General features: G+C 49.0%; 1 protein-coding gene across 2 annotated transcripts in view; it reads left to right on the forward strand.

The window, feature by feature from the left end:
* The window catches only part of FRMD6 (FERM domain containing 6), a 157,162-nt gene that overhangs the window by 105,004 nt on the left and 32,175 nt on the right, over positions 1-19,983 (forward strand). For both annotated transcript variants that reach the window (XM_083614711.1, XM_083614710.1), the window contains 5 exons: positions 8,020-8,279; positions 13,723-13,813; positions 17,249-17,328; positions 18,491-18,567; positions 19,037-19,223. In XM_083614711.1, the coding sequence (XP_083470837.1) occupies positions 8,181-8,279; positions 13,723-13,813; positions 17,249-17,328; positions 18,491-18,567; positions 19,037-19,223 (534 nt within the window). In that variant the 5' untranslated portion in view covers positions 8,020-8,180. The remainder of the gene's footprint in view (positions 1-8,019; positions 8,280-13,722; positions 13,814-17,248; positions 17,329-18,490; positions 18,568-19,036; positions 19,224-19,983) is intronic.

Raw genomic sequence — 19,983 nt, forward strand, 5'->3', positions numbered from 1 at the left:
TCGCGGGCCAGTGTTTCCCAATTGTTGGTGTTTATACTACCTTTTTGTTAGGTTTGCCTTGAGATCTTTAAACCTCTTTTGTTGACCACCAGCCTCAGCTTTCCATTTAATAGAGTAGTTGGTGCATCTTGATCTCTTTGGGGATGTAAATGTAATGAATGGGTAAGTGAAGAAATGGCAAGGAGGAGATGCAGGCTTAACCCTTTCAGCCCACTTGTTGCTGTTCTTCTCCCACCCTGCCCAGGGACCTTGCCTCCATCAGATGCCACAGCATGGCAAATGCCATGGCCTTGAATCTTTGCTAGGGGGAGAACAGCTGCGTGTCGAGACCCCGCAGCCACCCCCTAGTTGGAAATAACTCACACAAGGACACAGATATTAGGTTTATGTTATTGGGCAAATTTTGGCCACAACTTTATTGAAGTTACAGAATGTGAGCGGTATTGGCTTAGGCATTGAATGGACCCGACTATATCTGACTCCTGCCCACTGCGCAGGGAGTCCGGTAAAGGTCAACCACCGGAAGGGGGAGCCCTGTCGATGCGAACCAACTCAAGCTCCCCCTGGTGTTCCCGTCGGGGTCGTGCCAAGGCCCTAGCCCCCGGCCCGGGCTTCGGACAAGATCCACACACCCGGATTCCTTTAACGGAATACCCTTAAGCACGGAGGGGCAGGTGGCGACCACACCTCCCCTTCCCCACACAAGGTCAATAAATGCCTAACCGCAACCCTAACATATTGTGACGATTGCTACGAGGTAGGCGAAAACCACATGGCCAGTGCCAATTTGCCAAGTGGAAAAATTCCTACCAGGCCCTTTGGACAACCAAGGCGACCAACCGAAGTCCATAGCAAGGATATTGCCTAACCTGCAAAATAGGGAGGGAGGGCGGGTGATTGAGGAAGCGAGCCAAAGAGGAAGTCCTCTGGCTCGCTCCTCCGTTTAAACGGCTCCGGCCACGCCCCCCCCACGCCCCCAACCAGCGGGTTGGCTGGCCGGGCTGTGACGTGGCCGGGATCCCCCAGGCAATGGGAGACAAAGTCCCCCACCCCCGGTGGGGGAGTGGGTGGCTATGCTGTCCACCGCAACTCCTCCCCACTGGGAAGTGGAGCGGATCTGTGGATTGCAGGGCAGGGCGAAATGGCTGGTGGCAGGCAGGGTTAAGCATCCCCCCCCCCACCATGCACTAGAATCATAGAATCATGGAATCATAGAATCATAGAGTTGGAAGAGACCACAAGGGCCATCGAGTCCAACCCCCTGCCAAGCAGGAAACACCATCAGAGCACTCCTGACATATGGTTGTCAAGCCTCTGCTTAAAGACCTCCAAAGAAGGAGACTCCACCACACTCCTTGGCAGCAAATTCCACTGTCAAACAGCTCTTACTGTCAGGAAGTTCTTCCTAATGTTTAGGTGGAATCTTCTTTCTTGTAGTTTGGATCCATTGCTCCGTGTCCGCTTTTCTGGAGCAGCAGAAAACAACCTTTCTCCCTCCTCTATGTGACATCCTTTTATATATTTGAACATGGCTATCATATCACCCCTTAACCTCCTCTTCTCCAGGCTAAACATGCCCAGCTCCCTTAGCCGTTCCTCATAAGGCATCGTTTCCAGGCCTTTGACCATTTTGGTTGCCCTCCTCTGGACACATTCCAGTTTGTCAGTGTCCTTCTTGAACTGTGGTGCCCAGAACTGGACACAGTACTCCAGGTGAGGTCTGACCAGAGCAGAATACAGTGGCACTATTACTTCCCTTGATCTAGATGCTATACTCCTATTGATGCAGCCCAGAATTGCATTGGCTTTTTTAGCTGCCGCGTCACACTGTTGGCTCATGTCAAGTTTGTGGTCAACCAAGACTCCTAGATCCTTTTCACATGTACTGCTCTCAAGCCAGGTGTCACCCATCTTGTATTTGTGCCTCTCATTTTTTTTGCCCAAGTGCAATACTTTGCATTTCTCCCTGTTAAAATTCATCTTGTTTGTTTTGGCCCAGTTCTCTAATCTGTCAAGGTCGTTTTGAAGTGTGATCCTGTCCTCTGGGGTGTTAGCCACCCCTCCCAGTTTGGTGTCATCTGCAAATTTGATCAGGATGCCCTTGAGTCCATCATCCAAGTCGTTGATAAAGATGTTGAATAAGACCGGGCCCAAGGCAGAACCCTGTGGCACCCCACTAGTCACTCTTCTCCAGTCGCTACTCGGCTTCAACATGCCTTCCTTCCCTTGCCAGTTTGTTTGAGTGGCCATTCCTTCAGGCTGCAGCAGAGAGAGAGAAGGAAGGAAGGAAGGAAGGAAGGAAGGAAGGAAGGAAGGAAGGAGGGGCCCCACTGAGAAACCAGCCCCTTCCGGCTTCTCCCTCCATCACTGCCAGGCCATCAGAAACCACCAACTCCCCTCCTCCCCTCCCTGAACTCCTCTTCCATTCCAGCTTGGTTTTTAAAAGAACTTTACAGTGAAGAACCAGAGTTTGCTTCCTTTCCTCCTCCCTCTCGAGCCCCTTTCCTTTTATGTCGTGTCTTCTATGCTGGGGGGCCATGTTTGCCTTACATTTGCTGATGTAAGAACCTTTTTTTTCTTTTGCTGAAGGGTAGGCCCCAAATCCTTTCAAGCAAAATAAATAATTTGCAGGAATCGGTTTTGCCCATCTGCTACTGAACATGTAATTTCTTCCGCATCTGGGAAGTGTATTTACACCTGGTCTACACGTCCAATATAATAAGGCACCAGTATGGATCCCACCCCTACAAAGAAGCTGGCAGTGGGTTGTATTTTTTTGTGCTTTCCTGCAAATACAAACCTGGCACAGCAAGCAGCTAGGACATTTCTTCCTAATGTCCTGCTGGCTAGCACCTCAGCAAAATCCACTTTTGTACCACTTTGTTCTGCTGGACCCTGGCCTTTGCATGTTTTGCTCCTCTATAGAAGTTTTGAGGCTTCTCAGCACAAAGAACCCTTCAGTTTCGCAGCGCCTGCGTCGAAGCCCTTGGAATTTTACACCGGATGGAGCCCTTCATTTAGTTTTGGAAAGAAGGCGGCCGCAAGGCGGAGGCAGCCTGGGATAAAACAGCCACAGCGATGTTACAAAAGCAGTTCTGGAATCCTAGCCTGAGCAACAAAGCACATTGACACCTTACCGGCACAGAAACCACTCTCCCATCTTCAGCCCCCCTCTTCAAAATCCACGTTTTCCGCATATCTGTGGCCTTGCCACTTTAATCCTTCTTCCCAGCTGCAACCAACTTTTAAGTTCCTAGCCTGCTAAGTACCTAGTTTAAGACCAGCCTACCTAGATGCTTAGAAAGCTGAGATAATTTTAATCTGATTAAGGATTTAACTTTTGTATCTTTTAAGAGTATGGCTGTGATTTTTTTCTTGATTCTACTGTTTTATCTTTAGTAAACGGCTTTGAGGTTTTTCTTTTGTTTTTTGCAAACAAGAGGTGTATAACTTTTATGAAATAAAATAAGTACCGGTCAATTGCTTTTTCCCGTATTGTTCCCTCTCTCCATCGTTCCTTCTCCACTCTCTGTTTCAGATGGTTAGAGCCTTCCTGTTAAGGAAATCACTATTTTTGCCCATGTGTGTGAAACACGACAGATAAAAGAAAATACCGTATTGGCCCGAATATGAGCTGCACTTTTTTTCCCTTCCAAATTCCGACCGTGAAAAGTTAAAAGTGTGGCTTAAATTCGCGACCTTACAAAAATTGGCTTTTACGGTATTGCTGCTGAAACAGACGTACAGTAAAACGGAACGGGTGTGAGTGCCTGTGGAATTTTAAGGGAGTGGCTTATATTTGGGTCTTGGTTTTTTTCTCTCTCCCCCCCCCCCCCCGAATTTTAAAGGTGCTGCTTATATTCGGATGCGGCTTATATTTGGGCCAATACGGTACTTTTTCACAGAGTACGTGGTTAACCTTTGGAACTCCCTCCCACAGGATGGGTTTAAAAGGGGATTGGACAAATTCATGGAGGAGCTTAGGGCTATCGATGGTCTGAGGCAGCAATGTTTCTGGGTTTGGGGTTTGGGCTGGGTGTCCATCAATATGCGGATGATACCCAGCTCTACCTCTCTTTCAAATCAGAACCAGTGAAGGCGGTGAAAGTCCTGAGTGAGTGTCTGGAGGCGGTTGGAGGATGGATGGCAGCTAACAAGTTGAGGTTGAATCCTGACAAGACAGAAGTACTGTTTTTGGGGGACAGGAGGCGGGCTGGTGTGAAGGACTCCCTGGTCCTGAATGGGGTAACTGCGCCCCTGAAGGACCAGGTGCGCAGCCTGGGAGTCATTTTGGACTCACAGCTGTCCATGAAGGTGCAGGTCCATTCTGTGTCCAGGGCAGCTGTCTACCAGCTCCACCTGGTACGCAGGCTGAGACCCTACCTGCCCGCAGACTGTCTTACCAGAGTGGTGCATGCTCTAGTTATCTCTCACTTGGACTACTGCAATGCGCTCTACATGGGGCTATCTTTGAAGGTGACCTGGAAACTACAACTAATCCAGAATGCGGCATCTAGACTGGTGACTGGGGGCAGCCGCCGAGACCACATAACACTAGTCATGAAAGACCTACACTGGCTCCCAGGACGTTTCCAAGCACAATTCAAAGTGTTGGTGCTGACCTTTAAAGCCCTAAACGGCCTCAGCCCAGTATTCCTGAAGGAGCGTCTCCACCACCATCGCTCTACCCAGACACTGAGGTCCAGCTCCAAGGGCCTTCTGGCGCTTCCCTCCCTGCGAGAAGTGAGGTTACAGGGAACCAGGCGAAGGGCCTTCTCAGTAGTGGCACCCGCCCTGTGGAACGCCCTCCCACCAGATGTCAAAGAGAACAACAACTACCAGACTTTTAGAAGACATCTGAAAGCAGCCCTGTTTAGGGAAGCTTTTAATGTTTGATGTATTACGGTATTTTAATATTTTGTTGAAAGCCGCCCAGAGTGGCTGGGGAAGCCCAGCCAGATGGGTGGGATATAAATTATTATTATTATTATTATTATTATTATTATTATTATTATTATTAACCACAGGAGGGGAGATTTGCTCTTGTGCTTGAATCCTGCTCCCTGGTTTCCCACGGGCACCTGGGTGGCCACTGTGAGAAGAGGATGCCGGACTGGATGGTCCTGATCCAGGAAGGCTTGGCTTACGCTCTTAACGTTCAGAGATGAGAAATGTGCTTGCCTTTGGACAGCCTCTTAATGCACATGGAAGAAAGCCCTGCAGGCTTTCAGGAGATGAATTTCCAGTTGATTAAAAAGGTCCAGAGCCCCCTCTGTTCAATGAAAAGGAGGCGCTGGCTTGACTAACCCAACTGGGAAATATACGCTTAATAAAAAGGTGCCCTCGTTCACGTTTGTGGCGGCATTTTCTTTGGTGGCGGAGGGGGAGAGGATAATTAAAACGGTGTTATTGGTTGTTGCAAATTCCAGAGGTGGGAACCCGGTGGCAAAAAGGCCTCGTAGCAACTTTGAGGGCACACAAATGGATTGCGGCGCCAGCTTTCGGAGATGGGAGCGCAGGTGACGAAATCTGCTCTTTCCCAGGAAAGCAAATATGCCGCAGCATCCTTCAAGGGATGTTTGAGTCTCAGGTGCAGTCGCTGGCAGCTCCAGGTAGCGCTTGCCCGAAACCCTGGAGAGGCGCTGCCAGTCAGTGTTGGAAATGCTGACCTACATAGACCAGTGGTCCAATTCTGCACAAGACATATGTCCCTAAGCAAATGAATAGTAAGCCAGACTGAATGTAGTTTGAACCTAGGAGCAACAGCTTAAGACTTTAAGAAAAATGAGGAAGGGCTGTAGAGCTCAGTGGTGCAACATTTGCTTTCCATGCAAAATGTCTTAATAATAATAATAATAATAATAATAATAATAATAATAATAATAATATTTTATTTATACCCCACCCTTCCCAGTTCAAAAACCAGGCTCAGGGCGGCTAACAACAAATTTAAAACACTTTAAAACACTTAATTATAAAAGCAGCATAAAGGACAGTATAAAAACATGAATAACAATAAAAATCAATAATCAATCAGATAATCCCCAGGGCTGGCTGGCTGAATTGGTCCTGCTTGGGCCAGTGGGGAGGCCAGGGGAGAATTAGCTGTGGGGTCTCAGAGCAGGTGATCTTCATAAAAGGGGGAAGGAAGAGAAGGGAAATAAAAGATCAGGCTGAATTCAAATTAAAGGCCAGGCGAAATAGCTCTGTCTTACAGGCCCGACGGAAGGATGTTAAATCCTGCAGGGCCCTGGTCTCCTGGGACAGAACATTCCACCAGGTCGGAGCCATCACTGAGAAGGCCCTGGTGGAGGATAGTCTGACTTCCTTAGGGCCTGGGACCTCTAAACTATAGTTATTCATGGACCTTAAGGTCCTCTGCGGGGCAGACCAGGAGAGGCGGTCCCGTAGATACAAGGGCCCTAAGTCTTGTTTTTGGTACTTGTCATTTCCATGTAAGGAGGGGCAGGGGAACTCCTGCCTGAATATTATTATTATTATTATTATTTATTATTATTATTCCTTGTTGCCCTGGGCATTTTAGATTTTTTTCTCTTTTGTTAGCTTCTCTGTTTTTAGCCTGCTTTTTCGTTCGCACTTTTGTGTGTGTGTGTGTGTGCGCCAAAGAGAGGGAATGATCTCACCCGTTGCATTTGCGTGCAGCGGGAACTGTTCTTGTACTTTCGTCCGGCAGCCTGGAATCCTCGGCTGAATCGCAGTTCAGAAACATTTTACACAAGTAACAACTTCGTTCCATCCGCTGGCACGAAGGCCGCCTTCTTCTGAGTGATGGTGTGCCTGAGTTGAGGGAATTTTTTGTCGTTCTTGACTCCTCCACCGCTAGAGGAGAAAACAGTTGCAAGTCAGGACAGGGGTAGAGATTTGAGCCAGTTCTCCTTTGAAGCCAATTCTGCCCCATTCACACTTTCTGAGATGATACATGAACCAAACACACAGCCATCTTTCAAAATTCATGCGTTGGCGCATTTTGCTGCTCAGCCCTCCAGCCAAGTAATGATGAGAGGAATGCGTACAATGGGTTAAAAGGTTCATTTGAAAAAATGCTCTCATTGATAACTATAACATTGAAAACACTCTTCCTTGTTTCTGCACCTGAAAGAACTGTATGGTAAATATATCAAAAACAGATTTCAGCAGGGGCAAATGTTTGGCACACAAAGGGGTATATTTTTAGGATACACCTTATTTTTGCGACTAAGTTGTTTCAGGCTGCTTTTAATGTTGCGTTTTTAGTCTTGTAATGCGCCCTGGTACCTTAGGACAAGGGGCAGGTAATAAATAATAATAGGGACAATATTAGGGATAGTGTGCTTTGCAAAAGTGTGTCTATTGGGAGATAGTAAAGGAAAAGGGGCCCCTGACTATTAGGTCCAGTCGTGACCGACTCTGGGGTTGTGGCGCTCATCTTGCTTTATTGGCCGAGGGAGCCGGTGTACAGCTTCTGGGTCATGTGGCCAGCAGGACTAAGCTGCTTCTGGCAAACCAGTGCACGGAAACGCCGTTTACCTTCCCGCCGGAGCGGTGCCTATTTATCTACTTGCACTTTGATGTGCTTTCAAACTGCTAGGTTGGCAGGAGCAGTGGCCGAGCAACGGGAGTTCACCCAGTTGCCGGGATTCGAACCTCCGACCAGTCACGTTGAAATGCTGAAGAATTTTCATGAGGATTTTAAAAGAAACAGAGAATCTCAAACTTATATGTAAATGTGGAGAACCAAATTTACAAGATTGGGGATATGGGAAACAGAAATTGAGAGGGCTTACCATTCCCAGTTGCAGGCCACCTCCTGTGTTCTATATTTTTCTTTTAAAGGTGGGATTAAAACAATAATCATCGTAATTATTGGTTTGGGTGCAGTGTTTCTCAGCTGTGGTTGGACGAGGTCAGGGATGATGGGAGTTGTAGTCCAACACTGGGGGTAGGCCATGGCGAAGTTCTTCTCCCATCTTCCCGTGGCCAGCAGCATCTGAAGTTGCGTGTGCTTCTCGTCCTTTCCAGTGATGGTACCCGTGCGAAGCGATGCTCAGATGCCCAGCCTGCTTGGCGGCAGGTGAGCAGGAGGAGGTGGAGCTGCTGGTCTCCGTGTGCCGTGACCCCGAGGTTCCCGCGCAGTCTCCAAGCGGCTCGCTCAGACATCCACGGGGAAGGCCCGAAACACGATGAACAAATTGAACTTCCACAATAACAGAGTCATGCAGGACCGACGCAGCGTGTGTGTTTTCCTCCCCAACGACCATTCCCTCAACATCATCATAAACGTGAGTGAACCGTCTCAAGGCTGCCTCTTTCTCGCCGTTCCTCGGGGGCCTGTCACAAGTACCGTATTTTTCGCTCTATAGGACGCACCGGACCGTAGGAGGGAGATAACGGGGGGGGGAATTCTCCCCCTCTCTGGTCAGCGCCCCTTCAGCGAAGCGGTAGGAGAAACGGAGCCCCTTCCATTTCTCCTCCCGCTTCGCTGAAGGGGCACTGCGCAGAGAGGGAAAACTGTGCAGCGCCTCTCCAGCGAAGCGAAGCCTGGAGAGCAAGAGGAATCAGTGTGCACCGACCCCTCTCGTTCTCCAGGCTTCAGGCAGCTATCCGCAAGCCTTTGGAGTGCGGCAGGAACTCCTGCTGCGCTCCAAAGGCTTGCGGACAGCTGCCTGAAGCCCCCGGAGTGCAGCGGGCATTCCCTGCGCTCCGGGGGCTTCAGCGAAAGCAACGCGAAGCCTCCGAAGCACGGGGGGAGCTCTCCCTCTGCGCTTCGGAGGCTTTACGTTGCTATCGCTGAAGCCAAGGAGCCTACATTCACTCCATAGGACGCACACACATTTCCCCTTCATTTTTGGAGGGGAAAAAGTGTGTCCTATAGGGTGAAAAATACAGTATGTGCCCCCAACCTTTCCCTCCCCCTTTCTGAGACCTGGGCGAAGTGGACCTTGCTCAAGCACTGTCTTGGTGCGTGGGGCGCATTACTCCCCCCCCCCAGGTCCAACTGTCTAGAGCAAGGTGGGCTATACTGGCAGGTGTCTGGGAAGGGGGGAAATTTGCAGTGTTACCCTGGGCTTTGAAAGCTAGGTGTGTTTGCAGGGCCCACCCTATTCCTGGCGCTGCAATCTGTTTTAACTGCTTTTCATTCTGAATTTTGAATAGCTCTGGGACCTGCTGGCGAAGGGCAGGTAATAAAATCGTTGTCGTCATTAGTCATCTCCCCCCCTCCGAAAAAAATTGAACTTGAAGCAATTTATAAAAGCAAAGGTGATAAACAAATATAAAAGCAGGAATAAAATCAACCTAAAATAACAGTAACATACAGTGGCACCTTGGTTCTCAAACGTAATCTGTTCCAGAGGTCCGTTCCAAAACCAAAGCGTTCCAAAACCAAGGTGCTCTATCCCATAGAAAGGAATGCAAAACGGATTAATCCGTTCCAGACTTTTAAAAACAACCCCTAAAACAGCAATTTAACGTGAATTTTACTTTCTAACGAGACCATTGATCCATAAAATGAAAGCAATAAACAATGTACTGCAGTCACACAATCAGTCAATCAATCAGTAGCTGAACTGGGTTCCACACAGTCACAAAAACGAACAAAAAGAGCCGCAGAAACAAAAGCGCAAAATGAATAGCATAAACAGACAGACCTCAGCACAACACTCAAATCGGAGCATGTTCGGCTTCCGAAAAAAGTTTGCAAACCGGAACACTTACTTCCAGGTTTGCAGTGTTTGGGTTCAAGTTGTTTGAGTACCAAGGCGTTTGAGAACCAAGGTACCACTGTACATAAAAGAACAAACCCAAATACCCCCCCCCAAAAAAATACACCAAGAATTAAATTCCAAGGGCTTGGGTGTGTAAGCATGTTTTTCCCTGACGCCTAAAAGCAGACAATGAGGGACCCAGGCATGCCTTCCTGGAGACAAGTAGTCCATAAATGGGGAGCCACCACTGAGAAGACCCTTTCTCATGTTGCCACCTTCCGTTCCCCTCTCAGAGGGGGCACGTGGAAGGGACTCCGATGAAGAGCATGGGGTCCAGGTTGGTTCACGTGGGGCGAGGGTGTCCTTGAAATATTGTGGTCCCAAGCTGCATAAGGCTTTCCGGGTAAAAACCTGCTGTTTCCATTGGGCCCAGAAGCAGCCAGAGCACCTGTGCTTGGTGTTACTCAGCAATCTGGCCGCTGAATTCTCCAACAGCTGCAGTTTCCGAACCGCCTTTGAAGGCAGCCCCACCTATAACACATTGCAGTAGTCTAACCTAGAGACCATAGATGACGGATGTTAGGCTACCCCTGGCCAGTAGACAAGCAAAGAGTTTCTTACTCTTGGTAGTTTAATTACAGCAACACAAAATGACTTTCCCCGGCCTGAATTATTAGGCTGCCGAAATGAAGAGCTGACAGTTTAAAAGGCCTGTCTCTCTCAACCCTTTCCTGGCTGGCTTCCGCAATAGCCAACCTTCTAAAATTTTATCCAGAACAGTTTTGCTCCTGTCCTTTCTTTCATGGGGTTTGGACCTGTGACCAGGGCTGGATTTAGGTTTGATGAGGCCCTAAGCTCCTGAAGGTACTGGGGCCCTTTATATGTCCAGCTGTCCTTTCTCAACAACAAAATGTCACTGTTTTTGTATTGAATATATGCTATATGATCATTTAAGGACCTAATAGGTATCTGAAGCCATTTGCACATGTTGCCATGCGACCAGTCCATGCAGAATGTAGGCACCCAATATATAGAAAGGAGCAAACCGGTGATATTTTAGGGAGCGGGCTAGCAGGCGGGACCCATTACTTACATCATAGGCGCCTACACAACACAAAGCACTGTATGTAGGTTTTATTTTATTTGTTCTTTATCTTATATTTTGGAAATGTACATCCAGGTTTTCTTTCCCTGTATATTTTTTGGGGGGACGCGGGTGGCGCTGTGGGTAAAACCTCAGCGCCTAGGACTTGGTCGGTGGTTCGAATCCCCGCGGCGGGGTGCGCTCCCGTCGTTCGGTCCCAGCGCCTGCCAACCTAGCAGTTCGAAAGCACCCCCGGGTGCAAGTAGATAAATAGGGACCGCTTACCAGCGGGAAGGTAAACGGCGTTCCGTGTGCTGCGCTGGCTTGCCAGATGCAGCTTGTCACGCTGGCCACGTGACCCGGAAGTGTCTGCGGACAGCGCTGGCTCCCGGCCTCTTAAGTGAGATGATCGCACAACCCTAGAGTCTGGCAAGACTGGCCCGTACGGGCAGGGGTACCTTTACCTTTTTAAAGCAAGTGGGGCCCTAAGCTATAGCTTGTTTAGCTTATATGGAAATCCAGCCCTGGCTGTGACCCAGAGAGGCCTGTGCTGTTCATGCTTGAAAAGAAGGAAAAGTTACAATTTTCACCCATTATATCCTTGCCGCTCACCCAAAAGCTCTTTATCTTGGCTGTGTGACTTCCTTTTGGAAACGACAGGCGTTAAATTTAAAGGATCGCTGCACTGCATGCCCACCTCTCTACCAAATTTCTCTCCCCTGGCAGGTTGATGTCCTATTTAGAAGTTCCCAAGCGATGATCCTTTAGAGCTTTTGTCTTCCCTTTGTTTCTCTGGCAGGGCCATTTTCCCCACTCCACCCCTTCCTCTCTTCTTACATGCAACATTTTTTAGAGAGTTGCTTATGCGGCTGTTTTGAATTCTTCAATTATTAAGTCTCTGGCTTGGTGCCTTCTTGGCGAAGCGAGGGGTTCCCTCAAAGCATCCAGAGCCGTGCTGGAAATTAGAATATTTTTTGCAGCAGATCTGCAAGCTTTATTTGCACGCTGTCTCCGTAATTGCCACAAAATGGGCAGAAGACGAGGCCTGAAGACCATGAGCAAATAACGGTCTCTCTAGACGTAGGAATGGCTTTCTACCTACCATGCTTCAAGCTTCCAAACAGAGCTGTTGAAATCGCAATGGGTTAAGCAAAATGGAAGCCCCCTTCGCAATTAACTGCCTGGAAACGATATTTGAGATTCTAGTTATTCTAGTCTGGAATCATTATTTTCGTTCTTGTTTTTGATGGCTTTGTAATGGAGAGTGGTGCTGTGGCTCTGGGTAGCTCTGTGACATTTCCCTTAACCATGGTTAATAATAATAATAATAATAATAATAATAATAATAATAATAATAATAATGATTTTTTATTTGTACCCCGCCCATCTGGCTGAGTTTCCCCAGCCACTCTGAGCGGCTTCCACAAAGACCAAAAATACATTAAAATGTCACACATTAAAAACTTCCCTGAACAGGGCTGCCTTCAGATGTCTTCTAAATGTCAGGTAGTTGTTTATCTCTTTGACATCTGATGGGAGGGCGTTCCACAGGGCAGGCACCACTACCGAGAAGGCCCTCTGCCTGGTTCCCTGTAGCTTTGCTTCTCACCGTGAGGGAACCGCCAGAAGGCCCTCAGCACTGGACCTCAGCGTCTGGGCTGAACGATGGGGGTGGAGACGCTCCTTCGGGTATACTGGGCTGAGGCCGTTTAGGGCTTTAAAGGTCAGCACCAACACTTTGAATTGTGCTGGGAAACATACTGGGAGCCAGTGTAGGTCTTTCAAGACTGTGTTATATGGTCTCGGCGGCCGCTCCCAGTCACTAGTCTGGCTGCCGCATTCTGGATTAGATGTAGTTTCTGGGTCACCTTCAAAGGTAGCCCCACATAGGATGCAACCAAATGTGTAGCCTTCTAAACAAGGAGGGAGAGGGAGAAGTTAGCATAGAGATAAAGGTTCAGGGATGGTCTGGGAATCTTGCAAGTTCCTCGCTCTGTTTGCCCATGCAAAGTCCTGATTTGGCCACAGTGATCCATGCGACAGTCACCTCCAGGCTTGATTATTGTAGGACTGCCCTTGAAGCTGACCCAGAAACTCCAGAATACCGTGGCGAGACTCCTTACGGGGTCCTTGCCGCAGGATCACATTCATCCAGTGCTTTACCAGCTGCACTGGCTCCCGGTGGAGTACAGGGTAAGGTTTAAGGTGCTGGTTTTGACCTTTCAAGCCCTATGCAGCCTAGGACCCTCGTACCTACGGGACCGCCTCTCCTGGTATGTCCCACAGAGGACCCTATGGTCTTCAGACAAAAACATCATGGAGGTCCCAAGTCGCAAGGTGGTTAGATTGGTCTCAACTAGGGCCAGGGCCTTTTCAGCACTGGCCCCGAATTGGTGGAACACTCTGTCACAAGACACTAGGGCCCTGCGGGACTTGACATCTTTCCGCAGGGCCTGCAAGACAGAGGTGTTCCGCCTGGCCTTTGGTTTGGACTCAGTCTGACCCTTATGTTTCCCTCCCCTTATTGTCTTGATCTATGGGCTACTATTAAAATGAGACTACATTTTAAATTGTATTTTTAACCTGTATTTTAAAATTGTGTTTTTTTTCCCCTTCCCTATTATGTTTTTATAGTAATTTTACTGGTGTTAGCCACCCTGAGCCCGGCTCTGGCCGGGGAGGGTGGGGTATAAATAAAAATTTTTTATTATTATTCTGAAAGCTCAGTTGCACCCATGCGTCTTACAATTACAAAACTGCTTTTACATGCTGCATTACGTCTTGTGTTCTTTTGCTGTTTGCTGCCTGGGTGTTCTCCGAACACTGGACGTCTTATAAATCCTGAAGTAAATAAATGGGTCTTCCTGTATCACCCCTCCAGAAGTCGCTCCCCAAATAACTGCCTTTTCCTCCACCACCCTCTCCCCCTTGTAGGTCAAAATATTGTGCCATGAGTTACTGGTCCAGGTGTGTGACCTCCTGCGGCTGAAGGACTGTCACCTCTTCGGACTCAGCGTTATTCAGAGTAAGTCCCGAGAGGAGAGTTTGGCTTCTTTCCACTCTTTGCACCTCTGCCATGCTGCTCAGTAACCTTCAGCTAGACCCGTTGCTGCTCCCTCGCTCAGTGAGCACTCAGCACAACATTTCTGCCGCCACAGCCGATGTGCGGAAGCACCTCTCAGTAAAGGATGTTGCGTGTTGAGGTCCCCAGGGCCACCCCAATAACTCACACATCACACCAATATTTAAGGTTTAAGGTTTCTGGCATAATTTTGGCCACAACTTTATTAAAATACAAACATGTGAGTGGTTGCTTAGGCATTGGTTGCGACTAGCTGCCCCCACCGTGGGGGACAGTTCTGACATTCCGCACGCCTGCAAAAGTCAGAATCATAGAATCCTAGAGTTGGAAGAGACCACAAGGGCCATCGAGTCCAACCCCCTGCCAAGCAGGAAACACCATCAGAGCACTCCTGACATATGGTTGTCAAGCCTCTGCTTAAAGACCTCCAAAGAAGGAGACTCCACCACACTCCTTGGCAGCAAATTCCACTGTCAAACAGCTCTTACTGTCAGGAAGTTCTTCCTAATGTTTAGGTGGAATCTTCTTTCTTGTAGTTTGGATCCATTGCTCCGTGTCCGCTTCTCTGGAGCAGCAGAAAACAACCTTTCTCCCTCCTCTATGTGACATCCTTTTATATATTTGAACATGGCTATCATATCACCCCTTAACCTCCTCTTCTCCAGGCTAAACATGCCCAGCTCCCTTAGCCGTTCCTCATAAGGCATCGTTTCCAGGCCTTTGACCATTTTGGTTGCCCTCCTCTGGACACGTTCCAGTTTGTCAGTGTCCTTCTTGAACTGTGGTGCCCAGAACTGGACACAGTACTCCAGGTGAGGTCTGACCAGAGCAGAATACAGTGGCACTATTACTTCCCTTGATCTAGATGCTATACTCCCATTGATGCAGCCCAGAATTGCATTGGCTTTTTTAGCTGCCGCGTCACCCTGTTGGCTCATGTCAAGTTTGTGGTCAACCAAGACTCCTAGATCCTTTTCACATGTACTGCTCTCAAGCCAGGTGTCACCCATCTTGTATTTGTGCCTATCATTTTTTTTGTCCAAGAATAGGGGAATACACTTGGGGCTAGCGATGGAGCAGGGAACCTGCCCTCAGCCCTCCCCAAATGCAGCCAGGAGCTCTTGCAATGGCCCGAGCCACCTTGACAGGGTGGACAAGCAATAGTTAGCCCCGATTCCTTTAACGGAATCCCTTGCAGCAGCAGCATTAGAGGGGCAGGCACAGCCAATCCATGCCCCTCAACCAACCAAACCATAAACCAATGCCTAACCGCAACCTTACAAGTTGTGACAATTTGCTACGCAGTAGGCAAAAACCAAATGGCCCCAGCCAATCAGCCAGGTGGACAAAATTCCTACCGGGCCCCTGCCCCAAGAGCAGACGACCCCATGACAGGCATAGCAAGGTCAAGCGAACAACCCTAATTCTAGGGAGGGGGGGACGGGCAAACCGATGCACGGTCGAAAAGAGGAAGCCCTAGCCTTGTGCAAGGAGTTTTAGCATTTATGGCTGTCAGTCAACAAATGGCAACGTTAACTTCTTCCCAACGACAAGGGAAGCCCAATTGCATCATTGGCAACGGTCAATTAGCCCGCCCCACAACTTTGGAGTGTCCTGGCGGCCCCCACCGCAAAACACGTTCTCTCCATGAAGGAGAACACGCTTTCTCGGATGTGGTGTGGCTGTAGATCTGAATCACCGCATTTGCCAACCGTAGTTACCTTGAGCCACGGTCCATAGCTATCGTTAGAAGCTGGTTTCTGGCTAATCCTGTAGTTCAGGAATGGGGAAATGGTGGCCCTCCAGATCTTTGTTGGACTACAATTCCCATCATCCCTGGCCATTGGCCATGCTGCTTGGGGATGATGGGACTTGCAGTCCATAATGGTTGGGAGTCGGCAAACCACAGTTAGCAGCTGAGTGCAGTTGGAACCCTAAACCATGGGTAGGCAACCTAAGGCCCGGGGGCCGGATCCAGCCCAATCGCCTTCTCAATCCGGCCTGCGGACGATCCAGGAATCAGCGTGTTTTTACGTGATTAGAATGTGTCCTTTTATTTAAAATGCATCTCTGGGTTATTTGTGGGGCCTGCCTGGTGTTTTTACATGAGTGCAATGTGTGCTTTTATTTACCGTATTTTTCGCTCTATAGGATGCACTTTTCCTCTCCAAAAATGAAGGGGAAATGTGTGTGTGTCCTATGGAGCAAGTGCAGGCTCCTTGGCTTCAGCGATAGCAACGCGAAGCCTCCGAAGCGCAGAGGGAGCGCTTCTGCGGTGGCAGAAATGTTTCACTGAAGCCTGGAGAGCGAGAGGGGTCAGTGCGCACCGACCCCTCTCGCTCTCCAGGCTTCAGGGATAGCCGCCTGACGCCTGTGGAGCACAGTTCATGTTCCCACTGCGCTCCGCAGGCTTCAGGTTCTTTTCGCTGAAGCCAGGAGAGCAAGACTCTCCTGGCTTAAGCAAAGAGGGAGAGCTGCGCAGCGCCCCTTCAGCCAAGCGGGAGGAGAAATGGGCTCGCTGAAGGGGCGCTGAGGAGAGAGGGGGAGAAAAAAAATTTCTTGTTCTCCCCCTCTAAAACAATGTGCGCCCTATGGTCCGGTGCGTCCTATAGAGCGAAAAATACGGTAAAATGCACCTCGTAAGTTATTTGTGGGTTATAGGAATTCATTCATATTTTTTTTTTCAAAATATAGTCTGGCTCCCCACAAGGTCTGAGGGACAGTTTACTGGCCCCCTGCTGAAAACGTTTGCTGACCCCTGCCCTAAACCGTGGCTGGTTCCTAAAGTGGAAAGGAGAGAGAGTTAGTTGCACAAGAGGGGAAGAGAAAGGTGGGAATCCCTGGCCACGAGAGGAGATGGGTTAGCATTCAGCGTACCAGCATCAAATGAAAAGCACAGGAAGTTTGACGTTGGGGTATCGCTTAAAAGGGATGAGGCGTTTTGCAGACCTCTCTTGGGGGGAAAGGCATCTCATTGTCCCTGTGCCGTTTCCCATGTTGTTTCTTATCAGGAACAAGTAAATATGCAAAAAAAAAATAATATTTTCCAGCTAAGCGTGTTTATCTTTGTTTTAAAATATTTTTATTAACTCTATTTTTATTTAAAAATATTAAAAATAACACTGGGCAAAGATATACTGCAAAAGTCGACTATAAAATACATTTTGAAAGCAAGTACCACAAAGAGCAGCTCGTTGGGGAATCTGTTCCCCCCCCCCCAGCAGAGACTGCTAAAATGCTGCCTTTGTGAACTGCAATACTGTGGTTCTTTTTGGCTGCGAGTGCCGAATTGTCCCTGCTTTTTAGAGGAACGTCGGGAAAGTCCTTGCAACAGGCCCGCTGTCTAATCTCAGCTTCCCATTTCTTCCCACGGCACAGACAATGAGCACGTCTATATGGAGCTGTCCCAAAAGCTCTGCAAGTACTGTCCGAAAGAGTGGAAGAAAGAAGCCAGTAAGGTAAGGACTCTGGTTTCACCTGAATCCCAATTGCCGGAAACCGCAGGAAGGGGAGAATGATGCTCTTGCACTCAGATCCCACTGGCCGGTTTCCCACTAGGCGCATCTGGGCTGGCCCGAATGGGACATTGGCCTGATCCGGCGAGCTCTTCTTGCTTGTTCTTGCGTTGCCGTAGCGTGAGCTGGCCCTCGGAAGCGCCTGTTTCACCTTATCCTCACCAGATTTAAGCAGGAAGAACCGGCGGCTTCATTTTAGCAACCTTTGAGAGCTCTCTGACATCCCGGAACAAATATGCTTTTTCCCAGAGCAAAGGAGTTGTAATTAGAAGCTTAAATTATCTGAAGCCAGTTTGCAGAGCTTTAAACAGGCATGGCCAAACTTGGCCATGCAGATGTTTGGGGACTACAAATCCCATCATCCCTGACCACTGGTCGTGTCAGCTAGGGGTGATGGGAGTTGTAGTCCCCAAACATCTGGAGGGCCAAGTTTGGCCAGGCCTGCTTTAGAACAACCAGATGAGAGTCAACACAGAAAGTATCTTCTTCCCCTCTCTAAGAAAGGACGGCTGGGAGCTCTGAGCTGCTTAGCCGTTCAAAGCCCGGCTCTTTGGAAACATATAGCATCTTGTAGCCTCAGCTGGCGAGGCCGGCTTGGTGTTGAAACTCCAGCCTGCCCCTGAGACAAATTGCCGGCGTATGGGGGACATCTCAGAAAATTGCCTTTAAGGACCTCTGAGAGTTAGCCGCGGCCCCGAAAGACAGCGCGGCCGCATCCAGCTGCCGTCTCCTCCTCCAGACAGATGGGTTTCATGTCAAAGCAGCAAAAGGTCGGGTCTGGTTTTCTGGTAGCAGATAATGAAAAGGGCACAGATCAAGACTGAACCTGAAGCTCAGGCTACCGGCAGATCTGAAACTCAGGTTATACCCTCCCAGTGTAGCTGGCGGTGAAAACTGTTTTTGCAAAAAGCCAGATCAGCCCAGCACCTTTGCTGCCAAGGCGACAATTGCTCCTTCGCCAAATGCATTCCAGCATTAACACACTGCTCCTGCTGGGGCTCAGTATTCTTAGGGGGTGAGGGAGAAGATGTCTTCTGGAGTGGGGTCCTTCTCCCTCCCGGCCTCAAGCAGAAGGCTGATCCTTTATTTTTGCCTTTGGTTGCAGGGTATAGACCAGTTTGGGCCCCCCATGATCATTCACTTCCGAGTCCAGTATTACGTGGAAAACGGCCGGCTGATCAGGTAATGGGGAAGGGGGTTTTTTTTGTGAGATGGGGGGGAGCAGAGGAAAATTGTTTCCAAAAGCCTTCATGGCAAAGAGCCACATGGAAGAAAAAGTGGGCCTTATGGTGGCCCACAATTTATTTATTTTAAAAGCTGCTCCGTCTGAGTTCTTATTGATAAAACAGTTGCATGTCAATTGTTGTTGTTGTTTTCTTTTTAGTGTTTATATTATTAACTTGTATGATATAGATTTGTTTTTTGTTTTTTTAATGTCGGTTTTTGTGTTTTGTGTATTGTTATTTTTCGATATTTTTCGTGTTGTTGTGTGGAAAATACTAATAAAAAAATTATTATAATAATAATGAAAAGTTTACAAGGAAGAAGCAACCGACCCCAGCGAAACACATCCATGGTTTCTGCCTGTCCTTTTCTCTGCTGCCGTTCTTCGTTTACGTCCCTCTTCCTTCCTTTCTTTCTCTTCTTCCAGTGACCGAACCGCCCGCTACTATTATTACTGGCACCTGAGGAAGCAAGTCCTCCGCTCGCAGAGCCTCCTTCGCGAGGAGGCCTATTTCCTGCTGGCAGCCTTCGCCCTGCAAGCCGACCTGGGCAACTTCAAAAGGAACAAGCACTACGGCAAATACTTCGAACCCGAAGCCTACTTCCCCGCCTGGGTAGGAGACCCTCTTCCTTCGAGCCCAGGCTCTCTCTCTCTCCCTCAATCCCCTTCATCTCTCCCCCGGTGCCTAAACACAAGCTGTGTTGCCATAGCTCTGAAGGCCACCCGTCCTCCCAGCCGTTCCAGACGGCACGAGGGGTTTGTGGGCGGGTGCATCTGTCAGCCGGAAAATATGCCGAAGTGGGGCTTTCCAGCTTGGCTGGGATCGAGTTGCCTTTTGCAGAAATCTGGTGGCGCTGTCTGTTTTGGCTTTCCCCTCGGAGGAGAGCGACAATGCCATAGCTGTCAACTTACAGATTTGAAAATAAGGGACCAGCAGCCTCGAAAACAAGGGATCAGCAGCCAAAATAAGGGATTTTCTGGGCACAGGTATGTTCAACTTATAAGCCCCTCCGAGCCAAAGGCAGAAAGCCCAGGCAGCAGCCAAACGAAGCCTCAAGCGGTGGTTCCCACAGCGCAGCAATCCGGCAAAGGGGATGCAGCAAGGAAAACCACCGTCACCTCTCCGCTGGGAAGCGCTGAGCAAAGGCGAGTCCCCAGCAACGCGGCAGATTTAATCGGCACAAGGCATTTAAGCTCCACCCCCCAGTCGTTCTTAGACTCCTTATTGGGTGAGCAACGCAGCCAAACAACCCAGTTGGAGCCTCCCTCCTCCCTGGCCGGCAGGGAGGGAGGGAGAGGAGCTGCTTCCTTTGAAACCCGGGAAATTTAAGGGACATCATCAATAAGGGACAGCAGCGGGACACGGCACTGGG

This window comes from Podarcis filfolensis (assembly GCF_964270895.1).
Source record: "Podarcis filfolensis genome assembly, chromosome: 1".
Classification (NCBI taxonomy): domain Eukaryota; kingdom Metazoa; phylum Chordata; class Lepidosauria; order Squamata; family Lacertidae; genus Podarcis; species Podarcis filfolensis.